The sequence below is a fragment of the Actinia tenebrosa genome, unplaced genomic scaffold (assembly GCF_029948245.1).
Source record: "Actinia tenebrosa isolate PJP-AT-01 unplaced genomic scaffold, QUT_ActTen_1.0 PGA_scaffold3__52_contigs__length_22856419, whole genome shotgun sequence".
NCBI lineage: Eukaryota > Metazoa > Cnidaria > Anthozoa > Actiniaria > Actiniidae > Actinia > Actinia tenebrosa.
Window position 1 is genome coordinate 15,782,467 of NW_028292580.1, and position 14,706 is coordinate 15,797,172.

Here is a 14,706-nt window from a genome sequence, read left to right on the forward strand (position 1 = left end):
ACTATCGGATCTGTCATTATCAAATACGGCTTTTTAATTTCAAACCAGTTCCACCATGAATGACCTTTCCAAAGAACTAGCTAATTTCATGGTAGAAAATTGATTTCTTTTCCTCCTGATTGGCCCGTATTTATTACTTATTTCAGGAATCACTGAGCGGACTCTTCCAGTCACTCTTCGTCTAAAGACCAAACTAAACGCCGCTAAGCAGAAACTACAACTGAGAAAGGTAGGTACATACTTGAAAACTATATATTTGTCGGGCTTTATCATTGATTTACACTACACTACATTCAGCGTATTTATTACTGGGAAAACACTTTTTTATGGACATAAAAGGAGATATTAAGCATACAGTCATATTTAAATATACAAACCAAACGAAATAAGAAGCCGAAACGTCGGTCGAGCAAACATCTTTTTCTTCTTTCTTTTCTATCACAAAACTAAAAACAAAAACAAAAAAACAAAGAAAACAAAGAAAAACTAGACTTGACAATACAAAGCTAATAGAGTGAATTCACTAAAGCCGTGAAATAGATATTAGACTAATACAAATTGGTAGGTGCTAAATCCCATTGGTTTTTTTTCTTCTTCTTCTTTTTTGTCTCTTTATGTCTCTCTAACGCCGACTGACATTTTGAGTCACATTGGAGCGATTTTACTTTACCTGTGAAGCAATTGATGTAAAACAGTCAAATACACACAAGACAAAACGATGAAAATCATGGTGACATCTGCAAAATCTAATAAATTAGTCGACTACTAACTATTTCACGGGTTAAGTGAAACTGTGTCCCCATACCTTATCTGATCCGATCACAAGACAAATAATTGAACAAATTAACAAATTACGAAAGTTTGCAGGGCGATACATATCAACTTTTTTTAAAGAAAAAGAAAAGCACACAATGGAAAAGAAATCAAAAAAAAAAAAAAGAAGAAAGAAACCCGAAAAGCAACGCCAGCGAAAAGCAACGTCAATGAAAGCGAAACATAAACTGACAAAAGAAAATTAAAACTGAGAACTTCATTAAACATGAATGATTCACATTTCAGCAGGTTAAATCACCCAGCAAAACCATGATGAACGTCGTGATTCACTTCTACGTGGTCCTTGTTTTCGTTAGTTGTGGTGGCCACGCCTTGCCAAAGAAAGAAAAGCTCAATGACAGTAACCTGAATACTTGTCTTTTTGACTGTGGACGCTGTGTGGGAATCCTTGGGGAGGATAAATATAAACGCGATGCTTGTATGGAAAAGTGCGAGGAAACGAATGGAGCCAGCAGAGATCCTGACTGTAAAAATTCGGATTTCGTGAAAGTTGATAAGTTGGATGCATGTCTTAATGCTTGTGCACACTGTACGTTTATCCATGGGAAGAGTGTTTATATAGGCGGTGCTTGCTTGAAAGAATGTAGGAAAACGAAAGGAGAGAGCATCGATCCTGAATGTAAAAATCCAGAGTTCCTTATGACTGAAAAAGAGAGGGAGTGTCTTGCTAGTTGTAAAGAGTGTTGTTTGGAAGATTACGAAAATTATAATCACGTTATTTGCAGGTCAAAGTGCAGGTATACAAAAGGAGCTAGCAATGATCCCGACTGCACAAAGTTCCAAAGGAAATCCGGGAAGAAACATGGCATTAATCGAAAGAATTCGTTTTTACACAGAAATAAGAACCTATTTAAGAACCTAGATTACCTGAGTAGGTGTGGATGAGAATAAATTGTAAATCAATATATTTATCGTGATACACGGAATCTTTCAATGTAGAAATGTAGTAATAAAGGCAGTCTATCACTATAGTCGGAAGTGTTAATCATTCTTTCATAATAAGGCTATCACAAACATGCACGTAGTAGGAATATGAATGGGGGGGGGGGGGGGGGGATGCGTAAAAAAATTGACGTCTTATGAAACTCCTGAATCAAAGCTTTGCGCATGCTGAGAACGAAAAAAGAATCAATAGCACACGTTACGCTAAAAATCATTGGTCTTGAGGGTTTATCAGTCATGCGCAAAAAACAAAACGCAGTCTTTTTTAAGCATTACAAAGCCAAACGTTCAATCTGGAGTGAGAGATCAAGTCAAAAAGCCTGTCTTCAAAATTGTTTACACGCAATCAATAAATCCTTCTCGCACTTACTAATTGAATAAGTTAATTGATAACAACAGGTTACACGTAATTAGCTGGACGCCAATTAACGGTAGGTGTATAAGTTTATACTAAATCTGATTCTATTGTTCTGATAGTTCATTTGTAGATGCATAAATTACTCCCACGCACCTCCCACTTTTGCTACAGGACTATAAAATGTGTCGTTCATCTGGATCAATCATTCATTACTCATCTTGCATCAGATAAGAGTAACCTAGAAACGGATAGTTAGTTAGTTTTTAATATGGCAAGCGTCAAACGCCGATTAGACTTCGGAACATCCCCGCAATCTTCTCTGCTCTACAGTAAGTTTTGACTCCGGGATTAACACTGTTATTCGTTATTCATTATTTTCATAGAGTACTTTCTCACCAATGTTTCCTTTTATTCATTAGTTCCAGATCTTGTTCCATTGGATTCTCCTCCACAAGTACATTGTCTCAAGATACCACAACACCTTAAAGCAGGCAACAAACGCAGAAAGTTCGTAACGAAGCAGATTGAAGTGTTGGAATCTGCCTTTGACATCGACGAATACCCCACGTCTCAAAGATACGAAGCTTTGGCGTTAGCTCTGGGAGTAGAAATTAAGAAAGTCCAGGTATATATGAGCTCTGATGTCAATTCTCAAAAGATCCGCTATATCCAATGATGCTTGCCATATCAGACTTATTGTTGTGTTTTATTTGTGTTTTACAGACTTGGTTCAAGAATGCCCGTACCAAAAAGCGACAGATGATACGAATCAAGAAAATAGCTCCCACAGAACAACAGTTACAAAGATGGACACGAAGAGCAGAGCTTCGAAGATCCCTCAACGGTACGCCTGCTTCAACGACCCATCCCACACAGAGTGGAGACAGCGTCCTTGCCAGCACTGATCCAGACCTCATCCATATTCAAAAAGACTTGGTTTTGCCAGAGCAGATATTTGCAGCGAACGAACAGACAAGCCAGACAGTCCAAAGAGATCGCTCCAGAATAAACTTATTCGGCTCTCAAGTCCCACCTAGTTTACGGACACCAAACTACGTACAAGTGACTCCAGCTCCGAGACTCCGCTGGGGCTGCTACGCGCCTGTTCAAGATTTCCCGCCAAATGTGTTTGCAGCGAAAGAAGAAACTGCTGTTTCCCAATCAACAAGTGCATTCTTTGATACTGCTCTTAGAAGGTTGTTAACACCATCAGATATATTTAATACTATGATTTTCGATCAAAGGATGATTTAAAAAAATAAATGGTTGATATATCGAACAATATAAAGAATATTTGTAAATTTTATAAGATGTTGCAATAATAAACTTTATTTATAAATATGTGAGTGTTGTTCTTGTCTTCTTTTAAACCAAAATGTAAGAGCAAAGAAAATAGTTAAGAGGTTTTACTTTTTATTCAACTGAAAATTGACTTTAATTATTAATCCGTAAATTAAAAGTTTGAATCGAGTTGCGCTTTTCAAAGTTTTCAAAAAATGTCTTTGTAGACGAGTTAGTTGCCGTAAAAATATTTCATCCCAATAAAAAAGAAAGAAACTTTCCAAAATCGCAGAAACTTTTCACTTAGACTAGATTAAAAAAATATACAAAAGACTAAAAAAAGACTTTAGGAAGCGACACCCTAAATTAGTGAATTATAAAGGTGAGAAATGGTAGCGTCGCTCAATTTGAATAGGAGTTTTGATTCTATTGTTTTATAAGAATCTCGATTTATCCATTTGTTTATACCACTCGTTTTGCTTTCCCTTGGTACGCATCGAAAAGTCGAGTGGTTTTCATAAATCCATAAAACACACACCAGCCTAATACGAATTAGTAGACCCTATTTAAACCCTGTTCTTTTGTTGTCATTTCACAATTACACACTAACTAAGGCCCCGTATTTTTTTTTTTTTTTTTACGGATACGGGTTGCGTCCACACGTGTCCGCAAATTTTTGTGTCCGTATTTGCAAATTTTACGAAAACGGATACGTGTGGATGGTGAAAACGATTCGAATACGCTGCGTGTGGACGCAAACATTTTCGTATCCGCAAAAAATAATTTGCGGATACAAAAATTTCCGGATACGTGTGGACGAGGCCTAATGAAATCTGTTTCACGGGTTTATGGAAACCGGCTTCTAAACTATAAAAGTGTTTTATATTACACAAAAGCATTTTTTTTAGAGTGAAGGCATTTAACCCATGAAATAAAAATTATTAGTCAACGTGTAATAGTCAAATAGATACAAAAGAAAAACAATGTAATTGAGGTCTACTAAAGTGTGTCTAATATCTATTTCACGGGTTTTTGACTTTACCACCTAAAAGTTGGAGTTTGAGCTTCGCCAAATAAAGTATTCAGGAAATTTGGTTTGTAAGTTTTTTAAATCATTAAAGAATTCATAAACTACAAGAATCCAAATGACATCCTATTCAGTATAAGAATCTTCAATAGCCCTGCTTCAATAGTGCGTATTAAATGTGGTTATTCAAGTTGCGCGCATGTCAGGACCCATTTCTGCTGCTTCATAGAGGTTTGGCATGAGAACGTCATCAATCACTAGATCACTAGACTTTTTAGCATTTATTTGCTTCAACTGAAGAACTTGTACAGACTATCAGCAAGCGAAAAAGACGACACATAAATAATATAAAATGATTCCTCTAAAACAGTCTTATGCTGCAACGCGGAAAGGCTAAAAGCAGAAAAAATACTTGGTCGAATTGGCATTTTTTTGCTTGGAATAGTTTCTTCCGAATAAAACAATAAGGCCTCTGATGAATGCTGTGTGGTTAAAAAGTATGCTTTTCAAAGAGTGCTCTAAATATCGACGACTAATATGTATTTGTCGATAAAGGATACATCTGTCCACATTCTTATATACACACTGAAACATACTACACATATTAAAGAAAATGTCATAATCAAATGCGTCTAAAATGTGCCAAGCATATAAAAAAGCATGACCCATCCACTAAATTACAATATTATGCTCAACCTCATCTAATAATTGCTTATTAGCTATTACTATTACATGTGATATTCACCTCATTCACTTGGCGTTCGTTTAATTTACTTTTACCACTATGACAGACTATGATTTGTCATTATCGGATACGGCTTTTAAATTTCAAACCAGTTCCACCATGAATGACCTTTCCAAATAACTAGCTAATTTTATGGTAGAAAATTAATTTCTTTTCCTCCTGATTGGCCCGTATTGATTACTTATTTCAGAGTCACTGAGAGGACTATTCCAGTCACTCTTTGTCTAAAGACCAAACTAAACGCTACGTAGAAACTACGAGAAAGGTAGGTTGGAAACTATTTGTCTTGCTTTATATTAGAGTGATTTTACCTCCTCGTGAATGAATAGTCAACGTAATACATAACTAATTCCATTGTTTTCTTTTGTTTTACTTGGGCTGTTAAAACTAGTTAAACTCACTCTATTGATTTACACTACACTACATTCTGTGTATATATTACTCTAGGGAAATACTTTTTTACTGCGATAAAACTAGAAGAAATTCAGCATACAGCTAATAAATTAAAAATGCAAACTGAACGAAATAAGAATAAACGACGAGCAAACATTCTTTCTTTCTTTTTTTCTAAAAATCACAAAACTAAAAACCGAGAAAAAAAATCGACTTGAAAAAATAAATGAATAGAAAAAGTGTGATTCAAAGTAAAATATATTCTACGTCAAGAAAAACTAATTCAGAGAGAACTTTTTCAGTGCTTTATGGCACATTGGAGCGATTTCACTTAATGCTTAACCGATGTGCAATATAGTCAAATAGTCACAAAAGAAAACCGGTGGAAATCATGGTGAGATCTGCTAAGTTTAGTTCTATTTGTCGACTTTTAATTTAAATATAACAAGTAAATGAAAAAGGACGACGAAAAGTAATGCCAAAGAAAGCGAGAGTTAAAATGACAAAAGCAAAATTAAATCAGAACAAAACAAATAAACTTCATTAAACATGAATGATTCATATTTCAGCAGGTTAAATCACCCAAAACCATGATGAACGTCGTGATTCACTTCTACGTGGTCCTTGTTTTCGTTTGTGGTAGCCACGCCTTGCCAAAGAAAGAAAAGCTCAATGACAGTAACCTGAATACTTGTCTTTTTGACTGTGGACGCTGTGTGGGAATCCTTGGGGAGGATAAATATAAACGCGATGCTTGTATGGAAAAGTGCGAGGAAACGAATGGAGCCAGCAGAGATCCTGACTGTAAAAATTCGGATTTCGTGAAAGTTAATAAGTTGGATGCATGCTTTAATGCTTGTGCACACTGTACGTTTATCCATGGGAAGAGTGTTTATATAGGCGGTGCTTGCTTGAAAGAGTGTAGAAAAACGAAAGGAAAGAGCATTGATCCTGAATGTAAAAATCCAGAGTTCCTTATGACTGAAGCAGAGAGGGAGTGTCTTGCTAGTTGTGAAGAGTGCATGGACGTAGATTACATGTACGGAGTTTGCACGTCTCTTTGTAGGTCAACAAAAGGAGCCAGCAATGATCCTGAGTGTACATCGCTCCTGATGAATTCCGGAAGCAATCAAACTAAAGAGAAGGATGATTGTCTTTCTAGCTGTGAAAAATGTAATGACGAAAATTACATGTATAAAGCTTGCAAGTATCTGTGCAACTCAACAAATGGAGCCAGCAATGATCCTAACTGTACGAAGTTCCAAAACAAATCCGGGAAGTAAGAATAAATAACTCGAAAATCAAAAAAACATCGATAATTATTCAGCTTTGGATGAGAATGAATCATAAATCAATATATTTATTGTCATACAAAGACTCTTTCAATGTAGAAAAGAATTAATAAAGGCAGTCTATCACTATAGTCCAAAGCGTCAATCACAAACACGTAGTAGGGGGATGAATGACCTAAGCGCATGTAGCTACGGGGTCTGGAGGGAGAGAGCGCGATTGAAAAAGGGCGGAGATGCGTATATCTTAGGATTCCAGTTATTCGATTTAGATACTTTTGGCGTGTCATAAAACTAATACAACCGCCAGTACCGTTTAGAGTGTTTGTTAGAAAATAAGATAACCGAGTTTCGATACTAATTCATGACTTTATTAGAGGCTCGCCATATTTTCTAAAGTGAAATGTAGACTAAAATTTCGTCTTATGAGATTCCCGAAGCAAAGATTTGCTGCACACACAGAAGAATCCCTCAGCTTCTTCCTCCCCCTCCCCGCTAAAAATTAAAGAGTGTTTAAAGATTTTTTTTTTGCTACTTTGCTAGCCTGTTCGGAGAGCCTCCTATGGGTTTGCACGGCCTTAACGTTGACTACTAATTTTTTTTACATGTTAAATAAGCTATAGTTAAATTAACTATTAATAAACTAATGATTAATGACTAAAGCTACACGGATGCTGTGAGTAAGAACAAGTTAATAAGAAGGAACTTCAAGATATAAGTTTCCTTCTTGTTCACCATGCTCACATTTTACACGTTACTCAATAAAACTTATTTACTTTTGATCATAAATAACATCAAAGCTGAGTTCATTGCTTTTTTACGACTCGTAGGAACGAGTTGCTCCAATCAATACTAATCTTACGAGTTTATCAGTTGCGCGAAAAACAAAAAGCAGTCTTTTTAAGCATTACAAAGCCAAACGTTCAATCTGAAGTGAGAGATCAAGTCAAAAAGATTGTTTACACGCAATCAATCAATCCTTCTCGCACTTACTAATTGAATAAGTTAATTGATAACAAAAGGATACACGTAATTAGCTGGACGCCAATTAACGGTAGGTGTAAGTTTATTACTGAATCTGATTCTATTGTTCTGATAGTTCATTTGTAGATGCATGAATTACTCCCACGCACCTCCCACTTTTGCTACAGGACTATAAAATGTGTCGTTCATCTGGATCAATCATTCATTACTCATCTTGCATCAGATAAGAGCAACCTACAAACGGATAGTTAGTCAGTTTTTTAATATGGCAAGCGTCAAAAGGCAATTGGACCTCAGGACATCCCCGCAATCTTCTCTGCTCTACAGTAAGTTTTGACTCTGGGGTTTAACACTGTTATTCGTTATGTTATGAATGCTGTTCGCTTAAATTCCCAAACGTTTTCCACTATAGAGTACTTTCTCACCAATGTGTCTTTTTATTCATTAGTTCCAGATCTTATTCCATTGGATTCTCCTCCACAAGTACGATGTCCCAAGATACAAAAAAAACTTAAAGCAGTCAACAAAGGCAGAAAGTTCGTAGCGAAGCAGATTGAAGTGTTGGAATCTGCCTTTGACATCAACCAATACCCCACACCTCAAAGATACGAGGCCCTGGCGTTAGCTCTGGGAGTAGAAATTAAAAAAGTCCAGGTATGCATGAGCTCTGAAGTCTATTCCCAAAAGATCCGCGATATATCCAGTGATGGTTGTCATATAAGGCTAATCGTTGTGTTCTATTTGTGTTTTGCAGACTTGGTTCAAGAATGCCCGTGCCAAAAAGCGACAGATGATACGACTCAAGGAAACCGCTCACACAGAACAACAGTTACAAAGATGGAAACGAAGAGCAGAGCTTCGAAGATCTCTCAACAGTACGCCTGCTGCAACGACCCATCCCACACAGAGCGGAAACAGCGTCCTTGCCAGTACTGATCCAAAGCTGATCCATATTCAAAAAGACTTGGTTTTGCCAGAGCAGATGTTTGTGGCAAACGAACAGACCAGCCACACAGTACAAAGAGATCGCGCCAGAATAAACTTATTCGGCTCTCAAGCCCAGCCTAGTTTACGGACACCAAACTACGTACAAGTGACTCCAGCTACAAGACCCCGCTGGGGCTGCTACGCGCCTGTTCAAGATTTCCCGCCAAATGTGTTTGCAGCGAAAGAAGAAACTGCCGTTTCCCAATCAACAAGTGCATTCTTTGATAGTGCTCTTAGAAGGTTGTTAACACCAGATATATTTAATACTATGGTTTTTGATCAAAGGTTGATTTGAAAGGATGATTTGAAAAAAATACATGGCGTTGGTTTTTACATTGAACAATATATAGGACTGCGTTAAATAATATATAGGACGTGTAAATTTTATATCATTGCAATAAAAACTTTATTTATAAATATGTGAGTGTTGTTCTTGTCTTCTTTAAAACCAAAATTTAAGGGCAAAGAAAATAGTTTATAGATTTTCTCTTCTTCGACTGAAAATTGCTTTTAATTGTTGAATTTGAATCAAACGTTTTAATCGGGTCGCGCTTTTCCAATTAAAAAAAAAAATTTCTTCTAAGACTGTAGATGTTGCTGCAAAATTATTTCATTCCAATATGAAGGAAAGCTTTCCCAAATTGCAGAAACTTTTCACTTAGACTAGATAAAAGCATATACAAAAAACTAGAAAAAAGACTTTAGGAAGCGACGCCTTAAATTAGTGAATTATAAAGGTGAGAAATGGTAGCGTCGCTCAATTTGAATAGGAGTTTTGATTCTATTGTTTTATAAGAATCTCGATTTATCCATTTGTTTACACCACTCTTTATGCTTTCTGTTGGTACACATCGAAAAGTTAAACTAAAAGTGTCTTATATTGCACAAAAGCATTTTTTAAAGTTAAAGTGAACTCGAGAAGTGTCGAAAAGCTCTCCGCTATACGCGTCGTGCTTCTCCTAACACTTCTCTCGTGTTCTGCCAGCTCCCGCGTGCTCAAGGGAGCACGTTAAAATTTTGATTGTGTTGGTTTATCTTCGATTTTATCGCACGTATTCTAAGATATGACAGGCATTCCTTGTAGTTCTTGTTTACGTGCGCGCGCTACACTTTATGGCAGGCGTTCCTTGCTTTAGTCGGGCTAGCGAATTTACTCCGAAAACCGACGAATTTCTTGCGAGGAACGGAGCGACGTGTATTACACTCGTCATTGACACTGGTGAAAAACGCACTGCGCACGCTCGGAGATGGCGTAGCGTAACTAAGGGCAACTTATGTTTTTGATGCCGGTGTTTTGATCGTTTTACAAAATCGCAAAACTTAAGAAAAATGCTGAAAACTTAAGGTTGTCCTTTTCGCAATAGCAAGATAATTTCGATTGTGATACACTGCTGATTTATACAAAAAAACTTTTGTTTATACAAAGCAAAAATAATCTTCGAAAATGCCGCCACTCGCGGCCCGACGTCGACATCCAGCATGGCTAATTTGAAGATAATCACATAGTCGGATTCTATGTAAAGAAATTCAAAAATATCTGTAAAATTCCAAAACGAATATTTAAAAAATAGCCCTGTAGATGTAATAAATTGTTATTGTCCGCCATTTTGTTTTTCTCCCAACGCATGCGCAGTGCGTTTTTCATTAGTGTCCTCGTCATTCCCTTCCTTACACGATCGTAGGCCATTCGGATCGGCCGAAACCAAAACACTACGAGGAACGCCTGTCACATGATGGATTGCGCGCGCTAGATAGATCAACCAAGAACAATACCTTTCCTTACGCAAACAACATTTTAATGTGCTCCCTTGGCGTGCTTTATAACAGCACACAGTACACGCGCGCGTTTTCTATTTCTTTAATATAGAAAATTTTCTATCTAGTGCGCATTGAATTGTGGTTATTCAAGTTGCGCGCATGTCAGGGCCCAGTTCTGCTTCATAAAGGTTTGGCCTGAGAACCTCATCAATCACTAAATCATGATACTCTATTTACCATTTATTTGCTTCGATTAAAGAACTTGTACAGACTATCGGCAAGCGAAAAAAAACGCACATAAATAATTTAAAAAGCGTCCCCCTAAAGCAGACCCATGCTGCAACGAGGAAAGGCTAACAGTATAGAAAAATACTTGGTGACGTCATCTTACTACCACTACCAAATTGCTTCACGAATTTTCTCTAATTCAAATTTGTATTTCCTTGTTGATATTTGTTGTGAAGTGTGATCGTCCGGTTGAGTGTAGTCTTGAGAAAGACTGTTGTTAATGACCGACGTTTCGACGACCTGAGCGGAAGTCATCTTCAGAGTCCAGTGAGAAAACGAAACAGTCGATGGTAAGACAATTGCTGCTAATTAAATCAACAAAAGAAAGTGTGCAAGGGAGTCTGGAAGTGGTAGTAAATGATGCTATAATGCAAGTGACCTAGTGGCATTCTTGTGCACTGCTGGACTGATTTAGGGGACGAAATAGACGCCATCTTGGAAATGTCTCCCTAAAATAATTCCACAATGCACTGAAAAGTCAACTCGACCAAGATTTTCCCCTCAAACTCAAAATGGCTAATACAGCTTTTAACAGCTTATAAAAAAAATAACTTGGAATGCAAAAATAAGCTTAATATTATGTTCTCTTTAGTTTATATCTATTTACATTAGTGTGGTTTCACTTGGCATATGAAAGACTGTTGTATATTAACAGAGTATCTACTCCTTTTCATTAAAAAAAATCTACTTTTCATTTTACTTAGTACTTTTTCACAGGCCAAGTCAAATCACTCTATTAGATTTCTGTATAAGCAAACTAGTGGACTAAGCTGCACTCTGATTGGAAAAGCTACCAGCAATATATTTATTTTCAATAGAGGCTCTCCTCTAATAACAACGATTACTCATACTCCATGGGAAAAAATACTTGGTTTCAAAATTATAATAAAATCCAATTCAAGACAATTTCTTTCTGTCAATCTACGTCATTAAAAAAATTTCCAAGACTTATTCTGAACAAAACTTCCATTGACCGAAAGAGCAACGAAAACTTTGTATTTCAGCCAAAGTTCTAGCTAAAAGAAGTCTTTGATGCAGAGATTGATTATACTCACAATTTAGTTGAAATGTATGGGTCCACCATCTTTGTGTCCTACTGAGGGGCACAAAGATGACAGCCAAATCATGAAGGTCGAAAATCATTTTTTTATTGCAACCACTTCCATATTTTTAGAGCAATAATCATCAAAATAAAGTTAACAATCATTTACTCAGTTAAAAAAATATTATTCCAATCAAAGTTACCTATTTCTAATGCTTTGAAAATGCATGACAGAATTGCGTGACAGAATGTGACTGCTAATAATTCGAAAATCAAACACTAAAAATACAAAATTATTTTGGTAAAGCTATTCTTATAACGGTATAGACAACATATTCAACAAACATTTTCGTTGAGTGATTACTTAGAATTTTAGTTTTTTGATGACATCCCATGATAGCCAAGAATACTGTCCAACTAGTTTTTTTACACTAAAACAATTAGACCTCTCATCCTCGTAATGTTTTCCCATTTCAAACCACATGTTACTTTCTCAAGTATTATTTCTTTGTTTAACGATTATTGCACATGTGAAACATATGAATATGGATACAACTCAAGCTAAGAATATTATTCTCTAGGGAAATATGCTATGTGATCTGAAGAAACCAGTCTCAATAGGGAAAATATTGTGCTCACAGTCTATTCCCATTCAATTCTTTTTTTTCTCAGACCAAGACTGATATATTCCTTGTGTTATGGAGCTCAAGAATGAGAGTTGCTTAATTAAATTATGATGGTCTATCTGGACCATGTGGTAAAGTCTTCCCATTCTCTTTCGTGGATGGTACCTCAACATGTGAGAAATACCTTTTGTCCTATATCTTAGAACCATGTAAGTGTCCTATATCTTAGAACCATATGGAGTGAGATGGGAGAGTACTGGACTGTTCAACCTATTCTTATCTATACACAATCAAACATTAGACCCCTTGCAGCTAACAGTCATGACACTATAGCAACAGTCATGTGACGGCAACTTAGATGTTATAAAATTTAAAATTATTTTCTTAAAGAACATCTAATTCATCATTATTATGACACTGGGGAAAGCGCTTTTGAAAATCATTGCTATAATTTTTAATAACCTTTTAATTCGCTGTTGATCTTTAGAAATAGAATACCATTATAAAGTTATTTGAATTCAATTGATATTGAATTTACATGTCAACACATAACTGCGAGCTGCAAAGAGCCATAAGTAGTTGATATTTAAAGTTTCAAAGTACCCACACCCACATGCACTATCAATCAAAATCACACTGGCTGCATTTCATTGTCTCTGACTTCTGCTTGTGCTTCAAGTATGTCTGATAAATGACACTGGGTTCTATGGTGATCAAGGCAAGATGGAAGAAAAAGCTTACCACAGGTAGGACATTTCTTTGGCTTTGATGGGCCAAGGGACTCACGAATATCCATTATATATATGAATGTCATGATGATATTCTTGGCTATAAACACAGACACATCCTGGTTGTACTCGAACCAAAGAATCAACCTTATGATAGAAAATGGCACGTTGACCAATAAAATATAGCTCAGTGAGTAGAGAACCTGGAATGAAACTGGTCGCACTTGGCCATCAAATTTGTTGACGCTGAGCTCAAGAAGTGCAAGAGTTGGGAGAAAGAAATTAATGCAAGCAAATGCAATGATGGCATTTTCAAGATGGGCAGGCAAGTTAATTTTAAAGTCATTTAAAAACAAAATATCCATCAAATCGATGCTGTCAATCAAATCAAGGGTCACGCCTCCTGTCAGTTTGTCGACATACCATTTTCTGCTTGAGTGTGGATGAGCATTATGATGTGAGTTTACTAGCAGCAGAAACAATATTGGGGTTATACACAATGCAATCTTGAGAATATTTTGACCATATACTTTCACATCTTCAAGGTCGTCTGCATAATTCTTGAAGATCACTGCGACTTCAGGAACAAGAGTGATGCTTGTATAGGCAAGCCAAGCAACAAACGCGTAGGGCAACTCATCTGGGTAGTCTTCACGGTAACGACCGTCTATTTGGTTAACATTTCTTCTAGCTTTCCAACGCATCGTAAATTTAGGACAATTGGGATGCCGAAATTTCATCCAAATGTTGCAGTGAACTTTGGCTATGAACACTACGATAAGCCATACGATGAGGACCACGATATCTGTCGTTATGAAACCAAGGTACGACGAAGTTTTGCTTTCTGTTACTAAATAGTAATCCAAGACTCCTCCTTGAAGCAACAGAAGCAAGATACAGAGCACCTTTCCAAAGATTTCCCAGTCGAATCGACAAGCGGCCATCTTGAAATATGTCTCGAATCCCACTGTACTTTTTCTGGTTTCTTATTTGTACAAATGCTTTGTCCTCGACGATATTTTTTAATCCTCTTGAAAACTTTAGCTTACCATTTGGTGCTTACACTAAAAAACGGAACTAGAGATTCTTAGCGTTGAAGTAAAATTAGCCAGTAAATATCTGAAAGTGCCTTTAGTTCGCAGATCTTTCTGGAATAATCACACAGGTTACCCATAACACGCCTTTACGTATTCTAATTCCGAGGTCATCGAGGTGTGACACGAGACTAGTATTTTAAATAACCCTTTGTTTGCAGTAGAACTGTTGATAGCGATCTCCTAGCGTTCAAACAAGCAAAAAAGTGATTCGAATAATTCTAATGTCATGTGAATTAAGTAAAGTCAGTCAGTGGCTGTGCCCGTACCTTCTTGGAGGGTCTTGAAGGGGTAAAATATGAACTGGGATTATGCGGCCTTTTTGGGGCA

General features: G+C 36.7%; 3 protein-coding genes across 3 annotated transcripts; 2 read left to right on the top strand and 1 right to left on the bottom strand.

The window, feature by feature from the left end:
* The first annotated feature begins 162 nt into the window (after nt 1-162).
* On the top strand, nt 163-1,789 carry LOC116303290 (uncharacterized). The gene is made up of 2 exons (XM_089034949.1): nt 163-229; nt 1,060-1,789. Exon 2 carries the CDS (start codon nt 1,084-1,086, stop codon nt 1,717-1,719), a length of 636 nt encoding a protein of 211 aa, XP_088891075.1. The 5' UTR covers nt 163-229; nt 1,060-1,083; the 3' UTR covers nt 1,720-1,789.
* Nucleotides 1,790-5,331: 3,542 nt separating this feature from the next.
* Nucleotides 5,332-6,999, top strand: LOC116303303 (uncharacterized). The gene is made up of 2 exons (XM_031712820.2): nt 5,332-5,452; nt 6,150-6,999. The coding sequence occupies exon 2, from the start codon at nt 6,171-6,173 to the stop codon at nt 6,861-6,863; it is 693 nt and encodes a 230-aa protein (XP_031568680.2). The 5' UTR covers nt 5,332-5,452; nt 6,150-6,170; the 3' UTR covers nt 6,864-6,999.
* A 3,824-nt stretch (nt 7,000-10,823) lies between these two features.
* LOC116303288 (transmembrane protein 121B-like) lies at nt 10,824-14,452 on the bottom strand. Its single transcript, XM_031712804.2, has one exon. The coding sequence runs from the start codon at nt 14,224-14,226 to the stop codon at nt 13,186-13,188; it is 1,041 nt and encodes a 346-aa protein (XP_031568664.1). The 5' UTR covers nt 14,227-14,452; the 3' UTR covers nt 10,824-13,185.
* Between the last annotated feature and the right edge of the window lie 254 nt (nt 14,453-14,706).